This window comes from Formica exsecta, unplaced genomic scaffold (genome assembly GCF_003651465.1).
Source record: "Formica exsecta isolate Colony F162 unplaced genomic scaffold, ASM365146v1 scaffold51, whole genome shotgun sequence".
In the NCBI taxonomy this organism is placed as follows: Eukaryota; Metazoa; Arthropoda; class Insecta; order Hymenoptera; family Formicidae; genus Formica; species Formica exsecta.
Genome location: NW_021852343.1, coordinates 838,862 through 861,632, shown reverse-complemented (window position 1 = coordinate 861,632; position 22,771 = coordinate 838,862). Strand labels below are relative to the sequence as shown.

The following is a 22,771-nucleotide window of genomic DNA, read 5'->3' as shown; positions in this document are numbered from 1 at the left end:
AAGTCTCTTGTAAGAATTTTTTTTTTTTGTGGCGCGTAGCGAACTAATGATCCGGTGTGGTCGACCTCGAAAGGAGGTCTCGATTCCGCAGAAAGATATCTTACATATGAATGACGTCAATTGGCTTAACACTTTCCCCCGAGTGAGCGCTGGACCTCTTTGCGTAATCTTGCGAACTTTCCTACATTCTCGAGAAGTGCTTTCTTGTCTTGCAAAATATTGTCCAGATGTTGAAATACTTTTGCAAATTGTCTCGCGTTAAACGTGTTAATTGACTATTTTTCTGCTTTAATGAAGGATCCATACAATTGCTTTCATATATACTGAATAAATCATGCAGTGTATCAAGAATAGGTGATTTTATACATTATATATATATATTAAAAAACATGCAATTTGATCTCAATATTTCAACATCATTTAGCAAATTAATACACTATTTTAAAGTAACCATATATCGAGTTAAGTATTAAATATATATCTTTAGATCTTTTACTAACATTTAAATTCTTTCAAGTTATATATCCATAGTTTAAAATCTTTTCATTCTTTTAATTATTTAATCAATATCGGTCGAATGAATAGTTCTAAAAGACACAGAAGTCGATATATTTTATACGATGCATCAATCAAGTTATCGCTCACGATTCTTGCTTGGCGAGACAATTTCTGCGATGCAAAAGGTCATAACACCATCGATAATACGTCATCTATGTTAAGCGTAATAATAATGCCTGCTAACTGCGCCTTGGTTTACCTGAGACCGATGAAGACGATAGTATATGGCTGATTAACGTAATAATATTATTACCGGTCGGTACGCATACATATGTGTACATATACACGCACTAGATTATAGTAAGTCGCGTCGTGCGTCACTCACTCGGGATTATATCTGCTTATAATAACGTCAAACGAAAGCCCGCCGTTTCTCTCATCGTTTCTGGTACAAACGAGTACCGCTTTAATACCACGCAAGTCATAATACCAGAGAAATATCATGAACATAAGATAAAGATTAAAAATTTGTGAGGGACATTAAGATGCAAGATTCTGAATATTATCAGCAAAATGTAAAAGTTTTGGATGTACGTTTTATTATTATACATTGTTGAAGTATATTCAAGAAATTTAAAATATAAATATAATAGGTAGTCGTAACTCTCTCTAAAAAAACATTTAATTTAAACTTTCTAGATGTGTTGAATTTAAAATTTGATATGAACATAATGAGATGATTTTATCAGTCGGTTATTCAAAGAAATTTTTTATAATTAAACGGCGGTTAAAATTAACTAATATTGATCGATATGAATATTTAATATATGTTCTCATATTGTTCTCCACAATGTGTAATATTCTAAAATTTTCCAACGTTACGCTTCCTACTCGGACGACGATTTACTAATGAATATCTAATGCGGTCGTTTCCACATAATAATCCGTCGTAGAAACGACCGTCCATTATTCGCTGTCTAATGGATTCTCTTTTGTACGTGAAAACGTGGTATATTTTGAAGAGATAAGATAATCTGGATTCTTTAAAAGAGAGAGAGAGAGGGAGAGAACTTTACATTGTGTCGAGGATTGAGGAACATTCATAACACTTGCTGAGAAAGAAATAGGTGAATCGAGGAGTTGGAGACCGCGGGCCCATAATTCAAAGCGAGCTCTCCCGAGTATGATGGCATGATAAACTGGCCCGGCTATTCGGGGCGATGCGCTCGCGAGTTCGAGAGGTCGTAGAACTCTGCGGGCCCCTTTTTTAAAGAGTGCGTTATGACGCGTGGGATAAACGTATCCAATTTCGTGGAACTATTGTCCGCGCTCGCGACGGACACGAAGGCCACAAAAAGCTCGAAAGGCGACACAAAGGGCCGACCTGTCCGGATATCGTCAAATGGATTAGTGTAAAAACCGAAAGACACACGCGACGTGGGAGGGGATTATAATACGGTGGAAATTTAATTCTATTGTGTCACTAAGGGGTTTAGGAATTATACGTATAAATTTTATGACATTACAATTAGAATTATGATATTCAATTCTTGATCAAAATGAGAATATTTTATAAAATAACAAAGGAGAGTGCTTTTTTTTTTTTAGTTTTTGTTCATTGTTGTCATTTTTAATTTCTTGATAATATTATATTTTTTTGATAATTTTCTTACTGATTAAAAAGAAAAATAATGTGTGAATACACAATAGAATTAAATCTTTTTCTTTTCTCTCTCTATCTCTTTCTCCTTTTAAATGTATATAATAAAACATAATTGTATGTAATTAAAGTCTGAGAAACTTGAGAGTTAATAGAAACATAATAATAGGATAAGATTCTATAAAAAAATATTATTTGTAATTACGATATACTAACACAGAAATCGTCACATATAAAACACATTACTGTCGTCCCATTTTTCAAGACTAATCGATACATAATGTTGCCGGTTGTTCCTGGGAGACAAAGGAGATAAAGTCAACACACGTGACAAGAGATATGAGATATGTAGTTTGTAAGAAACGAGAACGATTCGATAAGCGAAAACAGAGCCGTAATAAACATAGTTTGAAATTAGGCTAGATAACATGTTACAGGGTCCGCGACTGAAGATACAGAGACGCAAAAATGCATATTTATATATAACATATGACGTGAAATCTAAGCGGGTGATTTTCAAGATTATAGATGAGCTTCATACGAGATAGATAAGATCAGGCTGTGGTTTGATTAAATACGTCTTTTACATCAGATTTCTAAGAAAGAGGAAGACGAGTCTCGAGGTCCATCTCGCATTATGTACGCGATTATGTAGGTATTCCTCTCCCAAGAGAAGCTGTCGAAGAGTGCAACCAGTCGGAAATGCCTTCATGATTACGTCACTAGTCAGGAATTCACAGACCGTTGTGCCCTCAAAGTTTCTTTTTTTATATAGGAGGTCTTTTCTTTTTCTTTTTCTTTTTTTTTTTTTTTTTACTTCATCTTCTTCGTCCTTAACGCTCATCGTTCTAAGGATATTTCCGAAGTCTTTCGGTACGAAGATTGATAATGGAATTTTTTTTTTTAGAATAGTCATTGCGATAATCATTCTGTTTCCAAACTTTCCTTTTACTTTTTAGATTATTTTCTTACACGGATACTTCATAGAATTGAAATTGATGCAATATTGTTAAATATAATTTTTGATACTATAAATAAAGCGAAAATTCTATATTTACTCGTCTCTGAAACGCGACATTTAGCTATTTGTACCATCGAAAATTGGGTTCATCAAAATTATATATTGGTTTTTTTTTTAATTATTAATAACAATTCAATATTATTTTTTTATTAACTCTCGTACAATTTCTATTATTCCATTATTTATTGCTAATGCCATTGATGATTTATTCCCAGCATTATTATCGCCTACAATGCGAGAATTGAGATTGCGATAACCGAGAGTGTTGTGGAAAATGATAGACTTATCGTAATCTTGACAGATATTATGATAATTGCAGTATAATTTAGCAAAACAGTCAATTACTCTATATTACGCGACGTATGTCGACATTAGCGAATCTAAGCTAATCGATCATCCTCGGTGAAGAGTGAGCGATCATGCGGCCTTGAATCAAAGCGTCGGTTTCATCAGACTTCTATATCTTTTACATCACGAGGGATCGATTACATGCATATTATCCGCGACAGCGAAAAACATAAAATGATAATGAGAGACGAGAATTGTCGCCATATAAGAATCATGCCGATCTATATATTTGTTAAATTTTTCTCAGAAAATACTTTATTCATATTAATTGGTGCACAAATCAAAGCATGGCGATCAAATTTAAACCATGTCATGTATGGGAAATGGTGGGGGATGTTCTTTTATGGGCAAGTACTAATTAAAATAAAGAATCGCGATATTTGCATTTTTTTTTTTTAGTTTGAATTATAGTGAAATTGATTGATACAGGTATTGTTAAATTTAAATTCATGCTTAAAAATTATAACGAAAACTATGTCAGGATTAATAATTTCATCGAATTGAAATAATCAAGATAAAAGTATGCCTGGCTTGTCAATCATGGATTGGAAACGCAACATTTTCGTAATGAGACCTTGGTTGTGATTTCTGGAATTTGACGGATCTGTTTAGTAAGATCGTGACATCTTTAGCGAGATGGCGAAATCTTGGCGCAAGATTTCATCGGCACAGACAAGGTCGTGGCGCGTCGCTCGCGGAATTTCCAAAATTACGCCGAACAAGCGACTCACTCTTCAGTGTCGTTCACCTCCGATCGTGACTCTGCAACATCGCAGTACTCTGCTGGCCTTTGTTCTCGGACTTTAGTGCTAAAAACAGTCGGTGTCGAACCATTCCGGGCTTATCTCGGTGTTTATTGAGTGCCGACGGAATAGTTCACGCTACAATTTCGTTCGCCGTGAGTGTTGCGTAGAAACATATGGAAACTAATCGGACCAGAAAGACATTAGTTTTTCCGACTTCGAGATTTCTATATCTACCTGCAATTAAAACTTTATAGTATGAAAAGTTATTTGAAAATAAAGGATAAAAAAAAAATTATATTGGAAACTTCATATTAGAGATCAGCTGTCGTTTTAATATTAAAATTTTATATGCAATCTTCTTATGCATATTATAATACACGATAGATTTACAGAATTTTTCCGAATTTTCTCCCTTTTTTTTACTTTCAGTATTTTCGTTAAAAATAACGTAATAAATATGTCTTTTGGGACGATATAAAAATGCATGTTTAAAAAACTTTTAAGCTATATCATTATGACAGAAGAGTGGCGTGTGACCTACAACGAGTCACTGTTCTCAATGATAGTCATTAATCGAGACTTAGGAAAAACCAGATTTAAATTAAGCAATCTAGGTACAATCTCAAGAATTCGTTACGTCGAGATGATTTAAACGTGATTTGAAAGTACTGAAAAAATGAAAATTTAATATCCATTGATTCTACAGTGTGGGGGGGCCAGCTTAATGTTAAGCCAGCCCCCCCAGTATATATCTAATTTCCTGCCAAACGGTTCGAGCACCAAATTTCGGACTTCGGCACCTAATTAGCACCTAATTAGCACCTAATTTTAATGTAAGTTAAAACTTATTTAGCGCTGGTGGGGGGGCTAACTTAATGGGGGTGCCTTGGTTTACCTGAGACCGATGAAGACGATAGTATATGGCTGATTAACGTAATAATATTATTACCGGTCGGTACGCATACATATGTGTACATATACACGCACTAGATTATAGTAAGTCGCGTCGTGCGTCACTCACTCGGGATTATATCTGCTTATAATAACGTCAAACGAAAGCCCGCCGTTTCTCTCATCGTTTCTGGTACAAACGAGTACCGCTTTAATACCACGCAAGTCATAATACCAGAGAAATATCATGAACATAAGATAAAGATTAAAAATTTGTGAGGGACATTAAGATGCAAGATTCTGAATACTATCAGCAAAATGTAAAAGTTTTGGATGTACGTTTTATTATTATACATTGTTGAAGTATATTCAAGAAATTTAAAATATAAATATAATAGGTAGTCGTAACTCTCTCTAAAAAAACATTTAATTTAAACTTTCTAGATGTGTTGAATTTAAAATTTGATATGAACATAATGAGATGATTTTATCAGTCGGTTATTCAAAGAAATTTTTTATAATTAAACGGCGGTTAAAATTAACTAATATTGATCGATATGAATATTTAATATATGTTCTCATATTGTTCTCCACAATGTGTAATATTCTAAAATTTTCCAACGTTACGCTTCCTACTCGGACGACGATTTACTAATGAATATCTAATGCGGTCGTTTCCACATAATAATCCGTCGTAGAAACGACCGTCCATTATTCGCTGTCTAATGGATTCTCTTTTGTACGTGAAAACGTGGTATATTTTGAAGAGATAAGATCTGGATTCTTTAAAAGAGATAGAGAGAGAGAGAGAGGGAGAGAACTTTACATTGTGTCGAGGATTGAGGAACATTCATAACACTTGCTGAGAAAGAAATAGGTGAATCGAGGAGTTGGAGACCGCGGGCCCATAATTCAAAGCGAGCTCTCCCGAGTATGATGGCATGATAAACTGGCCCGGCTATTCGGGGCGATGCGCTCGCGAGTTCGAGAGGTCGTAGAACTCTGCGGGCCCCTTTTTTAAAGAGTGCGTTATGACGCGTGGGATAAACGTATCCAATTTCGTGGAACTATTGTCCGCGCTCGCGACGGACACGAAGGCCACAAAAAGCTCGAAAGGCGACACAAAGGGCCGACCTGTCCGGATATCGTCAAATGGATTAGTGTAAAAACCGAAAGACACACGCGACGTGGGAGGGGATTATAATACGGTGGAAATTTAATTCTATTGTGTCACTAAGGGGTTTAGGAATTATACGTATAAATTTTATGACATTACAATTAGAATTATGATATTCAATTCTTGATCAAAATGAGAATATTTTATAAAATAACAAAGGAGAGTGCTTTTTTTTTTTTAGTTTTTGTTCATTGTTGTCATTTTTAATTTCTTGATAATATTATATTTTTTTGATAATTTTCTTACTGATTAAAAAGAAAAATAATGTGTGAATACACAATAGAATTAAATCTTTTTCTTTTCTCTCTCTATCTCTTTCTCCTTTTAAATGTATATAATAAAACATAATTGTATGTAATTAAAGTCTGAGAAACTTGAGAGTTAATAGAAACATAATAATAGGATAAGATTCTATAAAAAAATATTATTTGTAATTACGATATACTAACACAGAAATCGTCACATATAAAACACATTACTGTCGTCCCATTTTTCAAGACTAATCGATACATAATGTTGCCGGTTGTTCCTGGGAGACAAAGGAGATAAAGTCAACACACGTGACAAGAGATATGAGATATGTAGTTTGTAAGAAACGAGAACGATTCGATAAGCGAAAACAGAGCCGTAATAAACATAGTTTGAAATTAGGCTAGATAACATGTTACAGGGTCCGCGACTGAAGATACAGAGACGCAAAAATGCATATTTATATATAACATATGACGTGAAATCTAAGCGGGTGATTTTCAAGATTATAGATGAGCTTCATACGAGATAGATAAGATCAGGCTGTGGTTTGATTAAATACGTCTTTTACATCAGATTTCTAAGAAAGAGGAAGACGAGTCTCGAGGTCCATCTCGCATTATGTACGCGATTATGTAGGTATTCCTCTCCCAAGAGAAGCTGTCGAAGAGTGCAACCAGTCGGAAATGCCTTCATGATTACGTCACTAGTCAGGAATTCACAGACCGTTGTGCCCTCAAAGTTTCTTTTTTTATATAGGAGGTCGTCTTTTCTTTTTTTTTTTTTCACTTCATCTTCTTCGTCCTTAACGCTCATCGTTCTAAGGATATTTCCGAAGTCTTTCGGTACGAAGATTGATAATGGAATTTTTTTTTTTAGAATAGTCATTGCGATAATCATTCTGTTTCCAAACTTTCCTTTTACTTTTTAGATTATTTTCTTACACGGATACTTCATAGAATTGAAATTGATGCAATATTGTTAAATATAATTTTTGATACTATAAATAAAGCGAAAATTCTATATTTACTCGTCTCTGAAACGCGACATTTAGCTATTTGTACCATCGAAAATTGGGTTCATCAAAATTATATATTGGTTTTTTTTTTAATTATTAATAACAATTCAATATTATTTTTTTATTAACTCTCGTACAATTTCTATTATTCCATTATTTATTGCTAATGCCATTGATGATTTATTCCCAGCATTATTATCGCCTACAATGCGAGAATTGAGATTGCGATAACCGAGAGTGTTGTGGAAAATGATAGACTTATCGTAATCTTGACAGATATTATGATAATTGCAGTATAATTTAGCAAAACAGTCAATTACTCTATATTACGCGACGTATGTCGACATTAGCGAATCTAAGCTAATCGATCATCCTCGGTGAAGAGTGAGCGATCATGCGGCCTTGAATCAAAGCGTCGGTTTCATCAGACTTCTATATCTTTTACATCACGAGGGATCGATTACATGCATATTATCCGCGACAGCGAAAAACATAAAATGATAATGAGAGACGAGAATTGTCGCCATATAAGAATCATGCCGATCTATATATTTGTTAAATTTTTCTCAGAAAATACTTTATTCATATTAATTGGTGCACAAATCAAAGCATGGCGATCAAATTTAAACCATGTCATGTATGGGAAATGGTGGGGGATGTTCTTTTATGGGCAAGTACTAATTAAAATAAAGAATCGCGATATTTGCATTTTTTTTTTTTAGTTTGAATTATAGTGAAATTGATTGATACAGGTATTGTTAAATTTAAATTCATGCTTAAAAATTATAACGAAAACTATGTCAGGATTAATAATTTCATCGAATTGAAATAATCAAGATAAAAGTATGCCTGGCTTGTCAATCATGGATTGGAAACGCAACATTTTCGTAATGAGACCTTGGTTGTGATTTCTGGAATTTGACGGATCTGTTTAGTAAGATCGTGACATCTTTAGCGAGATGGCGAAATCTTGGCGCAAGATTTCATCGGCACAGACAAGGTCGTGGCGCGTCGCTCGCGGAATTTCCAAAATTACGCCGAACAAGCGACTCACTCTTCAGTGTCGTTCACCTCCGATCGTGACTCTGCAACATCGCAGTACTCTGCTGGCCTTTGTTCTCAGACTTTAGTGCTAAAAACAGTCGGTGTCGAACCATTCCGGGCTTATCTCGGTGTTTATTGAGTGCCGACGGAATAGTTCACGCTACAATTTCGTTCGCCGTGAGTGTTGCGTAGAAACATATGGAAACTAATCGGACCAGAAAGACATTAGTTTTTCCGACTTCGAGATTTCTATATCTACCTGCAATTAAAACTTTATAGTATGAAAAGTTATTTGAAAATAAAGGATAAAAAAAAAATTATATTGGAAACTTCATATTAGAGATCAGCTGTCGTTTTAATATTAAAATTTTATATGCAATCTTCTTATGCATATTATAATACACGATAGATTTACAGAATTTTTCCGAATTTTCTCCCTTTTTTTTACTTTCAGTATTTTCGTTAAAAATAACGTAATAAATATGTCTTTTGGGACGATATAAAAATGCATGTTTAAAAAACTTTTAAGCTATATCATTATGACAGAAGAGTGGCGTGTGACCTACAACGAGTCACTGTTCTCAATGATAGTCATTAATCGAGACTTAGGAAAAACCAGATTTAAATTAAGCAATCTAGGTACAATCTCAAGAATTCGTTACGTCGAGATGATTTAAACGTGATTTGAAAGTACTGAAAAAATGAAAATTTAATATCCATTGATTCTACAGTGTGACGTTTTCTTTATTTCATAGTATAAGCTCTTCTTTGATCTTATATTTTTGATCTCTCTTATAAATTATTCATATTTGTTAATATATTGTTCTATAGCGTTTGAATTTATCGCTTAATGCATTTTCCTTATAAGGAATAAAACTGCTCGCACGCAAGAGCTAGTTTTACTCCGAAACGCATCTCGCATCCAGCAATCATCTACGAAATAAATTCATGAAATGTTAGCCTCGGCTGATAGTAGGATAGTTACACAGGAAGTAGTCGGTGTATGTGACGCAACGTCTCGCGTTCAATTTTGCATTTCTCGGTACCGATGATTCGTTCTGACACGAAGAAACCGTGAATCATTCACGCGACTGGCGCCAATCGGATCGCGGATATACATATATCGAGCGGATGTCTCCTAGTCTCCCGGATTGTGGTACGCGCGAGAAACGCGTTTTTCCACGCGTATGCAAAGTTGATCGGCAAAATAGCTGTCATCGTGTCGTTTGGTAGCGGCTTAAGCGGCGACACAATGAGACTCCAATGAAGTCATCCCTTGTATCTCCTACCAGCCGTGCTGCGCTTCTCCTCCGTCCTCCCGCACCCGACACGCTGCACAGTCGAGGACTCTGGCGCGCGAAGTTCTCTCGACAGAGAGAACCGAGCGTGGCCGAGAACGGCCGAAGCGGTGCGACCATGTGGCGATAGCACGATGGCAGAAGTACTGTCAGTGTCACTGCGACTGCCGTCCGACGTGGTCGCGCGGAAATTTTATGTCGCGTGTTCGCCGCTGAATTCTTTTCGTGTCCCTCTTTTTTTTCGTTCCCTCCCTGCTTTCCTCTGTCGCTCTTTCTGTCTCGCCTCGCTCTCGGGGACGGCCTATCGAATTCACCGCAAGGTCGACAACGGTGGCGACGTTTTCTCGCACGCGCTCGCGTGTGACGTCAAGACGATTGTCAGAAAACGCGCAAGGAACGTGCCTCGCTTCGTTTCTGTGAAAGGAAACGCGATCGGTTCGGGTTAAGCGCCCGGGGGTCCCCGACGATAGTTTCGCGAAACGCGAGGTCGTCCATCCGTTCTTCGTGCAAGGTGAGTCGAAAATCATTCCCATTTTAGGTCGTTGCGAAATAAAAAGTGCTTTAACGGCACGTCCTTGCGCGACTCGGTCGCTACTGCGCTCTTAGTGAAGTGCCGATAATGAAGCTTTATTCTCGGTTGTTTAGCAGCGGCTTTCCATCACGACACAAATTCGATTCCAGATCGTTGCAATTCGCCGCGATCGCGCGCGCTTTTTTTGTCTCGCGCCGAGAGCGATTCGCTCTTTAACCACTGCCGTCATTTTGCGCTGCAACCGCGGCAGAAAATTATTACGTATGTCGGGGAAATTCCAAGCGCGCCCGATCAATCTCCGTCCGTGCATCGGCGAAAAAGATAATTATTGCGCATTTATATTTTCCACTGCCTGTTCCCCGCTTTTGTCCCTCCCCGTTTTCTTGTGTCGTTCGCACTTTAGACTCGCTTAGCTCGATTTCACGCACGTCGTGTATGTAAACGTGCTTTTTAGACTAAATTGAATAGCGTACATATTTGTTTTTACGGTTCTTTACGCGTAACCATTTTATAGAATTTTGTAGCCGCCGACAAATAATAACATATTACAACACGTGTGTAAGGAAAGAATATAATTTAAATGGAAAAATATTTTTCCATTATATACTTTTATTATTTACTTATAAAAATCTAATTTTTAATTTTTTATGTTATTAATGTAAAATGGTCGCTACAGTTTATTTATCGATGGGAAGAACAAATAAATTGTACATTGAATTTATACGCTAATATTTGTTCGACAATGCAGGCATGCGATTCCGCGATATAACATTTACTGCCGATTTGAAAAACAGCCGTGTGATGACATCGCCATGCTGATTGACGTCACATCACGCTAGATAATCGCATCGCGCATAATGACATATCTCACGTACATCTGCGCGACGTATCACGAGATATTTCTTATAAATGGCACGAAATATTGGTGCAACGATTTAATTTTCTGGAAAAATCATCTCGCAATAACATTCAACTACTTTGAATCGTGAGATTCGTAGATCTCGAGCAGTCCGATCAGGTTTTCCGGGAAATCCCAATCGTGTTGTAGATCTGTATTTTGCTGATTATCACGTAAACTACTCTCGACACAACAGTCCCTTCCTGCCCTGAACACGATAAAGCAACTAGGATGGACGTCATATTTTTCACAGAAATCTAGCGCAGTATCTGTAGCTTCCTTTTTTTTAAATATATTTAATATAGCACTTCTCACTTTCCCTCTCTTTCTCCTTCTAATCATATATTTTTTTCGATCGTGTATTTTAATTTTCGTGACATATCGTACAAAATGATTGAATTTTCTTCTGCGCGATACGTTTTTTCTCTATCTGCATATGCAGCAACTCGCGCGTGCAAAAAAAAACAGAGGGCCGCGCCGTTGCGATGCATTCGGAACATACACGACCGTTATCATGTTTACATTCTTTGTTCCCGGCGTGCCACTGGCATCGACACGTTCGCGCCGTCGAAAGAAAATTGTTCTTTCAACTCGCGGAAACTCCGACACAAACACGTTACACAACACATACGCGAGTGTATATTTACGATAAAAATAATCTATTTATTGGTACGAAACTTGGAATTTTTCTTCCATTGATAAAAGTTAATGAATTCACTAGTGCGGAATTTTGATGCTTGAATAATAAAAATATTTTTTCTTACACGAGATGGATAATTAATACGTCGTACATAACATAAACAACAGAAAAATACGTTTGTATTCCATTTATCGCTTCTCATTATCTTTCATTGGGAACTTATTAGCGAATTTTTAAGATGGCACAAAGGCAGACGGAAGCGTTAAGAACAGTAAAAACGGAGGTAAAGATAAAGATTTCCTTTGTTATCCAAGGTTGCGCTCTCGCGGCGGCTTTCGACCGCATTTTTTCCGGCGATCGTAGAGCTCATGCTATTCTGACATAGTTGCGTTATTATTTACCGTGTAATATCTAGTCGCATGATTAACCGCATGTGCGAAGGGCAATAGAAAGAGAAGGAGGAGGAAAAAGAGAATGCATTAGACGTACATACAAATAAATAATATATACGACACGGTTCTCGGTCCATGTCGATTTACTCGAACTGTTCGTTACGCAACCACGCTCGTGCTATATTATATCAAAATAAGCGTAATCTTCGGTTGCAAACACGATCCGATAAAAAAAAAAAACTGATCCAATAACAGAGACAGGTTTACGCCTAGAGTGGATCATATTTTTTGTATGCATCTGTTTTTAAATAAATTCAATATTTTGCATGTTGTTATTTCAAACATAAAGGAAAACGAAATGCAATATAATTAAAAAAATCTGTGAATAATTAATTCTTTAATATAAAATTCCGAAAGAGTAAAATTTAATCTTGGAAGTCATATAAGTGAAATGTGTAAAAGTATCTTGAAAATTCGTCTGTTTTTCCTCAAGCGATCTGAAAAATTATTAATATACATGCCGTTGAATTTTTTTTGTTAACATAATATAGGATAGTAATCCTTCGCGTAGAATAATGGTCGTTACGGCGACGAGTGTTTAGTGTTGGCGAAGCCTGTGACAGGCTCGGCTGGTCAAACACACGGATTGTTTATCATAACCTGGTTGCCACGTGTTTTCATATCAAGGCGCGATAAGCTGGTTTTAAATATCCCCATATAGTGTTCATAGAGTTTCCCTTGTGAATAGAAGCGAATAGATTTTTGACGAGACATATTGATTTTCCGATAAAAGCAATGTGTCAATCATGTACATAAAAATTTCGCCGAACATATTGTACGATATTGTTATTAATTTTTGAAATTTAATGCAGAAACTTTTAATTTATTATCCGAGTGCGGAATTAATTTTGCAATTTTATTATTATACTTACTATAATACTTAAAAAAGAATCGTGGACAAATAATTTTAATAGATTTTATTGAATTGCTTATCAACATTTATAGTATTAAAACAATTTTTGAGAACAGTGTAGAGAGAGAGAAGAGAGAGAAAACAATAAATTCGAAAAAATATATATAGTTCTAAAATAAAACTCGCTATCAACATCACACACACGTGGCGTTACATCAATTTCTTAACGACGCGATACAAAGAGCCACATCCTGGAAATGTCCAGCATGACAGATAAACAACTCCATCCAACGTGACGTGACCGTTTTAAGCCTCCGTTTCTTCGTTGGTTTCTCCGCAGCATTAAAAACAGCGTATAAATCAAAAGAGTAGTTCGCACAGGAAAATTTGCAACTATTTGCAATTATAATCCTAATTAAAGATAAAAAGATAAAAATTGTATATTCTTTGTATACATATGTGTATACATGTAGCTTTTTTGGGATATTTATGTCCCTTTTTTTAGAACGTATATTATATATTTCTTTTAAATATTAATCAAAGATGTCGAACACTACGTAATGTTTGCATTAATTGCATACTAATTATTTAATAAATTTGATAAATAAATATTTGATTGAGATCGTTAATATGATGTAGCCAAGCAATTTGTTTTTTTTAGATACGAGTACTGATGCGAATACAGGATAAATGTATCGATTATTAATTACTATCTCTTTCTAATTTCTCGATATTGAGGCGTTTCATGCTCGAGATCGTCGTCGAGGTGAGAGATCTTTTGGCGCAAATCCAAGTCAACGAATCCGCGAGTGCCGGCATCGACGACAAATGACTTTACACAGGTGTTAAACTTAGAACTCGGACTAATTAAGGCTCTCTAAACAGCGACCGCGTAATAGGGAATTTCGCGTACTGGGAAAACCTCTGATTGGGAACAACATCAACAGAAACGCCATCTCATTTTCGAAATGTTCTAATTTAGATTATAAAGGATCAAAATTTCTATTATTTTATATAGAACGCGCGCCTGATGATCGATATAATTATATATTATTAAAATGCGTACAAAATTTAAAACAAATATAATATAATTGTGAAATATATAAAATAATTTAACAATTATTAATGATTAAATATTTAATTTTAAAAACATGATTATAATTATTTATAGAGCGACGATGTAATAAACTATCTCTTCTCTTCTATAATCTGTAATTATAATTGTAAATTGCAATCGACTCGATATTTTCAAACGATATTCAATACTTTTACAAGCGTGATGATTTTTTTTAGCGGTCAATGGTCCATGCACAAGGCTGCAAATGTTATTTCCCCCCACACATTTACTTCTCTCTCATTTTCTCTCATCTCGTGTTCATCGCGGGGCGCACATACTCGAAATTCGAAGGTTATTTTTAGGATAAGTTTCGTCGTCGCGTAAGGCCACGAACGACGAGCGACGTCGACGTCGCTCGCTCAGTATTAAAGAGGCGTCGGTGGAGGACGCAGTGGTGACGACGAACTCTCCGACAAGTGAGAAGAAACGAGCTTTTATGCGAGTGCGGTGCGGATATAAAGGAGGGAACACGCGAAGGGAGATAAAGATAGGAACACGAAGCACACACCGACGCCCTAACGATCTTACGAACGAACGATCGACTGAGATATCATTTTAATTTTCATTTATTCTCTTGATTCCGTCACTTTCTCGATCTCGTTGTTATCCTCCCCCCTCCCATCCTCCTATACTTCCTTCTTCGAATTTCCCGATATCTTTTCTACCCTCCGCTATATCTCACCGTCATATTTTCGACGTCGAACAAACGAACACTGAACGAATAAATAACCGATCCCTCGAGCTATGGCAGCCACCGCTATGGACCCAGTCGACATTGCGAACATACTCGCGCAAGAACTGCTTTATCAGCAGGTAATGGTGAGAAAATTATCTCTCGGAGCACAGAGATTTTCCGAATATCTTCGCAAAACAAATTGTAAATTCTTTTAGAAAAATAAACGGAAGCGGAACGCATTGTGAATGAATACATTAGATAATAATTGAATTATTACCATTAACACATGGAATATATTATGATTATATAAAGCAAAAGTTGCTTAGATTTTTGATAGTATTTATTATATTTTTATTCTCCATGCAATAAGTAAAAGATTTTTTTCATTACTTAATGAGATGCAATTTTGATTCATTTCAACTGGAAGTAATCAAAGAAATTAGAAATCAATTATTTTATTCCTTAAGATCTCCATACCTTTTCATATTTAATGTTTAATATTTATTCTGTAGTCGAAAAATATTTATCATATACATTGACGACCTGTGCAAGCTCTTTTCCGTGGACATTGATCGAGAACGACATTCGATCTTATTGTGATCATGTGGCGCGAATAAAATGGCTCTTTGTCGACTCGAAAAAGGCCTCCAAAGAGGCAGAGAAGGATCTTCTTGAGGATCGTTTCTAATCTGAAAATAAACGCGACGACTGGCGCACGTTTGAAAAGCGCGATGAGAGAGCGTTTCATTCATAGCGGGTCGATTAATTTCGGCGGATCGCGGCAAAGCTCTCTTCGAAAAGATAGACCGATTCGTCCGTCGTCGTGTAATCGTGAATCACCCGGTCGCGAGTAAGCAAATCTACCGGCGAATCTATTCGCGCAATTTCTACGTATTTGAAGGAGAGAAAGCCCGCTTCGGAGCACACAAGCGTTCGGCCAAGTCCGGCTTATGCGGGATGATGATTGCGATGTGAAGGAGCGGGCAATTGTGCAATATTGTGCAATATCGTTGGAAGTTCACCCGCCTCGGTGAAACCATCGCAAGCGTATCGTTTACGCGACTATTTGATAGCGAGCTCGGGAGGGATAGAATGAAAATGCGAGTTTCGAATTGTATCCGTTGTTTATGGTCGATTTTGGGACGAATTTAGACGAACTTTGTCCCTTTACGTTCGGATTCTATAAACTGTCAAATACACGAAATCAGTTTGATATTGATCATCTTGATCATATGGAAAAATGGAAATATATTTAATGCTATTAATTTTTATAGAAATTATATTGAATGTTTGCGTGCATACCACACACTATGATTTGAAGTAAGAAATCATATGTGATTTTGATTTTTAATGAAATTCGAATCAACGATATTTAGTCAGATAAACGAAATACGATTTAAGTTATTAATATTCGAATTTTCTCAAGACTATCTAACTAGAGATAATATGTTAAGGATTCAAAATTGCAAAACGTTTCAATTATTATTAGACCCACACATGTGAGGACCATTAATCTGCACGACGGGACATTTCTAACAAATATCGCCAATTAATCTGACGTTGGCATGGTTACAAATTATAACAGTAATAAATTCTAACAGATTTTAAGTCTTATTTTTTCCATAACGATATATATATATATAATTATATTTCATATTTAAATTCCAAAACACAGGTAACAGGATGGACATGTGTGTTAACTTAATGTGTTGAATTTTTAATGTACATATTATATTTAGTACACATAATTAAAAATGGTATTCTTTAATAAAAGAAAAAAGGAATTATAAAATAGAACTATAAAGCTTGTTTTGTCAAAACAATCTCGAACATCATAAAGTCGCACGATATTTCGATCGCGAATGGATATGTTTTTCGGATTCGATCACGTAATTAGTCCTTGGTTTGGAGGCTCTAAGCGAGGATCTATTTTCCGTGGTATAGAATTATATCGGCGACGATTCTCGCCGTGTTTCGGAGCAAATCAAACAGGAACGACCGCGGCTTATTATCTGGATGTGCTGCGTTTCGCAACGATTTTCTGGTGGCTGATATCGCCCTTTGTCCGCAGACTCGCGACGCGCACTCAGGGCAGATTAGAGAGAACAGCGAATACACATTTATTTATAGAATCGCGAACCGCGTGCGCCGTACGTGTCCAGCATACGTGTGCGTGTGTTTCGTTGGGTCGTCGTATACGTGCGTGTATGTGTGCGCACATGTGTGCAACGCTACGTGGTGGAGGAAAACGAACGAACGAACGAACGAACGAACGTGCGAGCAACAGTATCGCAAAACGGAAGACGTGTGTGCGTGCCAACAGCTTTGTGAAAAAAAAAAGCGCGACGTCTCGCTCCGTCGTAGAAGAGAAAATTTTATTGAAACGCGGTTTGATGGTGATTCGCGAAATTCTGTTCACTTCGCGTGAAATGGATGTATGAGTTTTTTTTCTTTTTCTTTTTTGCGCAGTGTTGATAGCGACGACTGAATATCAGCCGTTGTATCGTATGCAAATTTGCATGAATGGGTGTAGTATTCTGTAATTTGAAGCCGACTCTTTCTTAAAAAATATTTTAATTACATGCGATATTTTTCTATTCCAAATTAATATTTTATTACGGATATATAAATATCGTGACATTTGTTTGTACTCTCTTCATTCGTAAAAATATTTAGTTAATCAAACTTAGTTGTTTTATTGTTCGAAATTTTACTACTGACTGGTTTTTTTAGATTTCGATCTTTTTAATGTGTTAATATGTAAAGATTTTAAACAAGGGATTCTAAAAATTTTCTGTCTTTGAATCATATATATTAAAATATATTCCACACACACAAAATAAAACTGTCGAAACGGGATTGTCGCGTGTAGTGTACGACAATGATTCACGTGCCTTTAAGCGAGGGAAGACTTGTTAACATGTGTGATATATGTGCATATGACTTGTTCGAATTAAGTAATTCCATGATGAACAATGCGAAGCAAGGTGAACGGCCCGAAGATCATCGAGAATGGCCAGAAACTGTCAATTCAGCGACTATCATAATGGACATAAGACATTTCTCTATCTCTCTTTTTCTTTCTCTCTGCATTAGCAAAAAATGTCTTTATACATATTAATTATGTCTTGTAAAATTTTACATTTTCTACTATTATAAATTTGTCTTTTATTTATAAAAAAAATTAATGGAGTGCAAATTCCTTCATTTTTTCATCTGCTATGGCCCTGGTCACACGCTAAAGTTACGATCATCCTGTTGACACATGTTCGATGCCACACCTATCGATCTTGTCATGCGATACTTGTTCCATTTTCGGTGATCAGGGAAAGCAAACAGTGTCCAGCGATAAGCGTATTCGCTTTCGAAATTTCTCAAGATATATTTGTTTTTCTATAATAACTTTGTCGATACAATGTAACGGGATCTATTTCTGTGATCGTAAATTTCCTACCGTGCGAAATCGTAAGAAGGGGAGGGGGAAACTAACCGCGTAGAAGAATACTGCAATAAATTAAGATTGTAGCCTGCGGAGATCGAGAAAATTGATCAAGATTCGAAAAAGCTGACTGAAACAATAAAAAAGTGATTCGACGATTTTCGTCCATTTTGATGTAAGACGATTGATTATTAACATAATTATTTAATTATATCGCGAAAAGCAGAACCGAGAAAAATGTTAATCTTTATTAAGAAAACAAAGAATAATATTATAATTATGTGTATTTATAATATTAATGTTTATAATGATATAATTTCCCAATAAGCCTATAAAATTAATTAACCGGTAGAATACATGTGCATATTCTGTCATTAGTATGCAAAATTTATAATTGTTATTTTTTTTTTTACTACAACATCTTTCTAAAGAATCTATCGAGTTTCTAATACTCACATCATTGGCACGATAATTCATATCATTATGCGAAATGTCAATAAAAATCTAATAAATTAAGAGATATCTCCGATATTAAATTCGAGAAACGATCATTATCGATCGATCGGGCAATTTCTATAATTCCCAAGATCACCTTCGGCATTTTCTCGCACGGTATGGCGAGAAATTCCGGTGGCCGTGACGCTGTTACGCGCATGGACATGATTTGGTAACGCCTAAGTTTAACGCTCCGGACATTCCTGAGGTTCTCGCGCGATGGTTCGCGGATGGGTGAGAGCAGCAACGGCCGGTCGGTGGGTGGCCGAAATCGGTCGTTCCGAGCTATACTAAGTAATTTTAGCGATGACACTTAAAGCGCCTGCTTGCCTACGATATTTTCCTTCATCGCGGAGTCTGATCTCACCGAAAGAGATGCATTAATCGATACTGCGCGCGTATATATCGATGAGAAACATCTCTTCAATGTGGCCGTTTTTATATAGCTTTGTTTTCAAGATATCTGAAAAAATGTGACTAGTGACTATGATTTATATTAAGATACAAATTTTATGCGAGAAATTATTACTTGTATGTTATTATTGTACATTTCTGATTGACTAGGTACTAGATATTAAAAAATGAGAAACAAGGAAATAACTTTTTGTTTTCAGTATCTTTGAAAATAAAAGACGGGATTCTCTGGCCTTTCATCGTAGTTGATGTATCGTTTATCTGTCTCTTTCTCTCTCGATACATTACATTATATTATATTATATGGTACAGATTTAATCGTGCGGCAACTCGACATTTTTCATCGCCGAGAGGCCAAGACGGCGGAGGCCTTCGTTAACGGCAGGGATGGCGATTTGTAATTTTAGAAATGATAGCGAGCCGCGCGGCGCGTCTTCTCGCGAGAGAGCGAAGGACGCGGCTTGTCCTCTCCTTTCTGCGTCCTTTTGTGCTTTCTGGGAAACGCGCAACGCGTATAGATTACGTCCCCGACTGGCGATTGGACGATGCGATAATGGTGCGCGAGACTGTCGCTACGTGAGCTGAGATTCGAGATGCTCGTTAAATATCATCGTAGCGAGACTGACTCGAACAGTCCGTTTCCTTCTCTCTCTCTCTTTCTCGTAATGAAATCACGTTCGGTTGACCGCGAATTTTATTTTTTTTTATCGCAGTCGCTCGCCGCGTGGAAACGACGCTTTTAATTCGAAGCGAATTACAGCATTGCGTAACGTCTCGACGCACGTGCGCTGCACTGTGTTTTTAAATTGCTACTTGAGACAAGCAAAAAAAAAAAATAAATAAATAAATAAATATGGAAATTTACGCGAATCGCGGAATATTATCATGATTTCAACAATGTGATACGCGTCTCTGGAATCATAATTCTAACGATTTATCTGACTGGTGCGATGATATGTTATCGACTATTGGATCATGGATATTTTTATCGAGTCATCTTGGCCAGATTAACTGGCTGATATCGGCCTGGAAAGTCGAAGATAACGCCTCTGCTATGTTAGTAGCAGTTTCTTTCTTGCAAACACAAAATCACGCCACTAGAAAATCTTACATTTCTATGAATCAAAGTTTGTTATCTTCTGTTTTTAGACACAGAGGATTCTTACAAATTCTCTCTCAGTCAACTTTTACTGATATTTATGCAAACAATTTGTATAACTTGATTATTTTGTTTTTTGATCTGAATGCATAAAAATAGAGCAGGATTTTATAATCAATGTTATTAATCTCACTATTGAAACAGTTTTAGTATAAGATCAGATTCTTTTTCTTATTTATTTCATTTATTACACAGATAAATACTTTCATAAGAAAAGATTTTTTTTTATATATTCTTGTCAGTCAATATCACGTTTGTTATCTCTATGTTACAGTTGGTATCTTTGGACGGATTGCATAGCGGTGTACCGACCAGAACGACGCCGACGTTGACGCCGACCACCCTCCGCAGCATCGAGCAGACGTTCTTGGAGCTGACGAGCGAGTCAGCGACGACGCACGGTCGCGAGGCCGGCTTCGTGCCACCGCTGGTCGAACCGTCACAGCCGACCCCGGCACAGACGCAAAACACGACGGCGGCCCATCTTCCGGCACCGACGACGACCACTCTTATTGAGAGCCAGCAGCAAACGCAGCCACAACAGCAACAGCCAGTTAAACGCAATATGGGCGGTAGAAGGCCCACCAGAACGATCGGGATGACTCCCGAGGAGGAGGAGAGGCGACAAATTCGGCGCGAAAGGAACAAGATGGCAGCGGCGAGATGCCGCAAGCGAAGAATGGATCATACCAATGCCCTACTTGAAGTAAGTGTTGACTTATAAACACAGCTGATGACAATTGAAACATTGCGCAGTTTCATCTTGTTCTTAGCGAGAAACATTGTTTCATAAATTATGGATTTCCACTTATCGACAAAATATAAAAAAAAAAATATCGGTTTTGCAGGAGACCGAGGGTTTGGAACAGAAGAAGCAGAGCTTGCAGGATGAAATAGAACACCTGAATCAGGTTAAAGAAGAACTGGAATACATTTTAGAAACTCACAGAGCCGTTTGCCGCCATTCGCTGCGCTCTTCGTCCCCGTTAGACGTGAAACCCGTGATAAAGCCTGATCTTCCGGCTGAGAATCATTTCGCCACCGAGCCCGTGAAGAGCGACACGACAGTGGGTGCAACGAGACCGAACAGACCTAATTCACTGCCGGTCGGGTTGGATAATAACAACAGACTGAATTCTTTGCCGATGTTTGCCGAACCCAAGGAGAGACCGGATACGCTTGCTTTTAAAACAGTGGAAACACCATCCTTTATGAAGCCGTCAATGGACGTGGCCGGTATGCCAATTACTACCCCGACCAGCGGTATACCATTTAACTTTGAATCCCTGATGGAGGGTGGCACTGGTCTCACACCGGTCTCGACGCCTCTGATACCATCGTGCTCGACGCAACAGAGGAACAATCTGTCAGCCGTGGATCTCAGCTCCCCGGACGCGAATCCACCGAAACTCGTGAGCTTGTGACGCCACGATGATATAGCGAAGCATGGATCGAACGAGGAGAACGATCCCGAATGAGAATGGAAGTACCATGACGCGAAAGAAGTTTAATTTTTTTAGAAAACAGAAAGGAAAGCAGAAATATTATGCGCGTGCTCTTTACAACGAAATTTTTGATCGCTCTTAAAAGCTCTTTCACATGATTTTGCTTATTAGAAAGCGCAGTTTTCAAAGCATTTTATTGACAGTTTATCGGCGTTTATAATCTTATGAAATTTGTAAACAATTCTACGCATTTGTTCTTGTAAAAAAAAAAAAAAAAACAAACAAACATAAATCAAATTTGTTCTTAGAAGAAAAAATAAAGCAAGAAAATTTTTGTCATTGAGACAACAATTGTTTATATATGATACTCTGCAAGTGCATTGATCTTTAACAAAAAAGAAAAAAAAATTATTGTATTTAGATTTTAATGATCCTATGGATGCAGTCTCAGTATTTTGCCCATTTGTAGATGACAAGGCCAACAGATGAGCCAATTTGAAACTTTGTATTGATCTATGATGAAATGATTATTTACTGTGAAGATAAATTGTAGAAGAATAAGATTATACATCTGAAAAGAAAAAGCGCCAACTATTTGCGCCTTAAAGAAAATTATCGCAGATATAAGCAATAATGCTATCTGCATACAAGTGATATAAATATATATAAAATAATACATTAGGTATATATATATATAATAT

At 36.7% G+C, this 22,771-nt stretch overlaps 1 protein-coding gene across 5 annotated transcripts in view; it reads left to right on the top strand.

Moving 5' to 3' along the window:
* LOC115241779 (transcription factor kayak) overlaps positions 1-22,460 on the top strand; it is a 57,701-nt gene extending 35,241 nt beyond the window's left edge. For 3 of the 5 annotated variants that reach the window (XM_029817717.1, XM_029817722.1, XM_029817718.1), the window contains 2 exons: positions 20,900-21,331; positions 21,474-22,460. In XM_029817717.1, the coding sequence (XP_029673577.1) occupies positions 20,900-21,331; positions 21,474-22,049 (1,008 nt within the window). In that variant the 3' untranslated portion in view covers positions 22,050-22,460. Of the gene's footprint in view, positions 1-14,791; positions 15,262-20,899; positions 21,332-21,473 lie in introns of those variants that run through there. The other 2 variants (XM_029817719.1, XM_029817720.1) reach the window with 2 other exon arrangements.
* Positions 22,461-22,771: the final 311 nt, after the last annotated feature.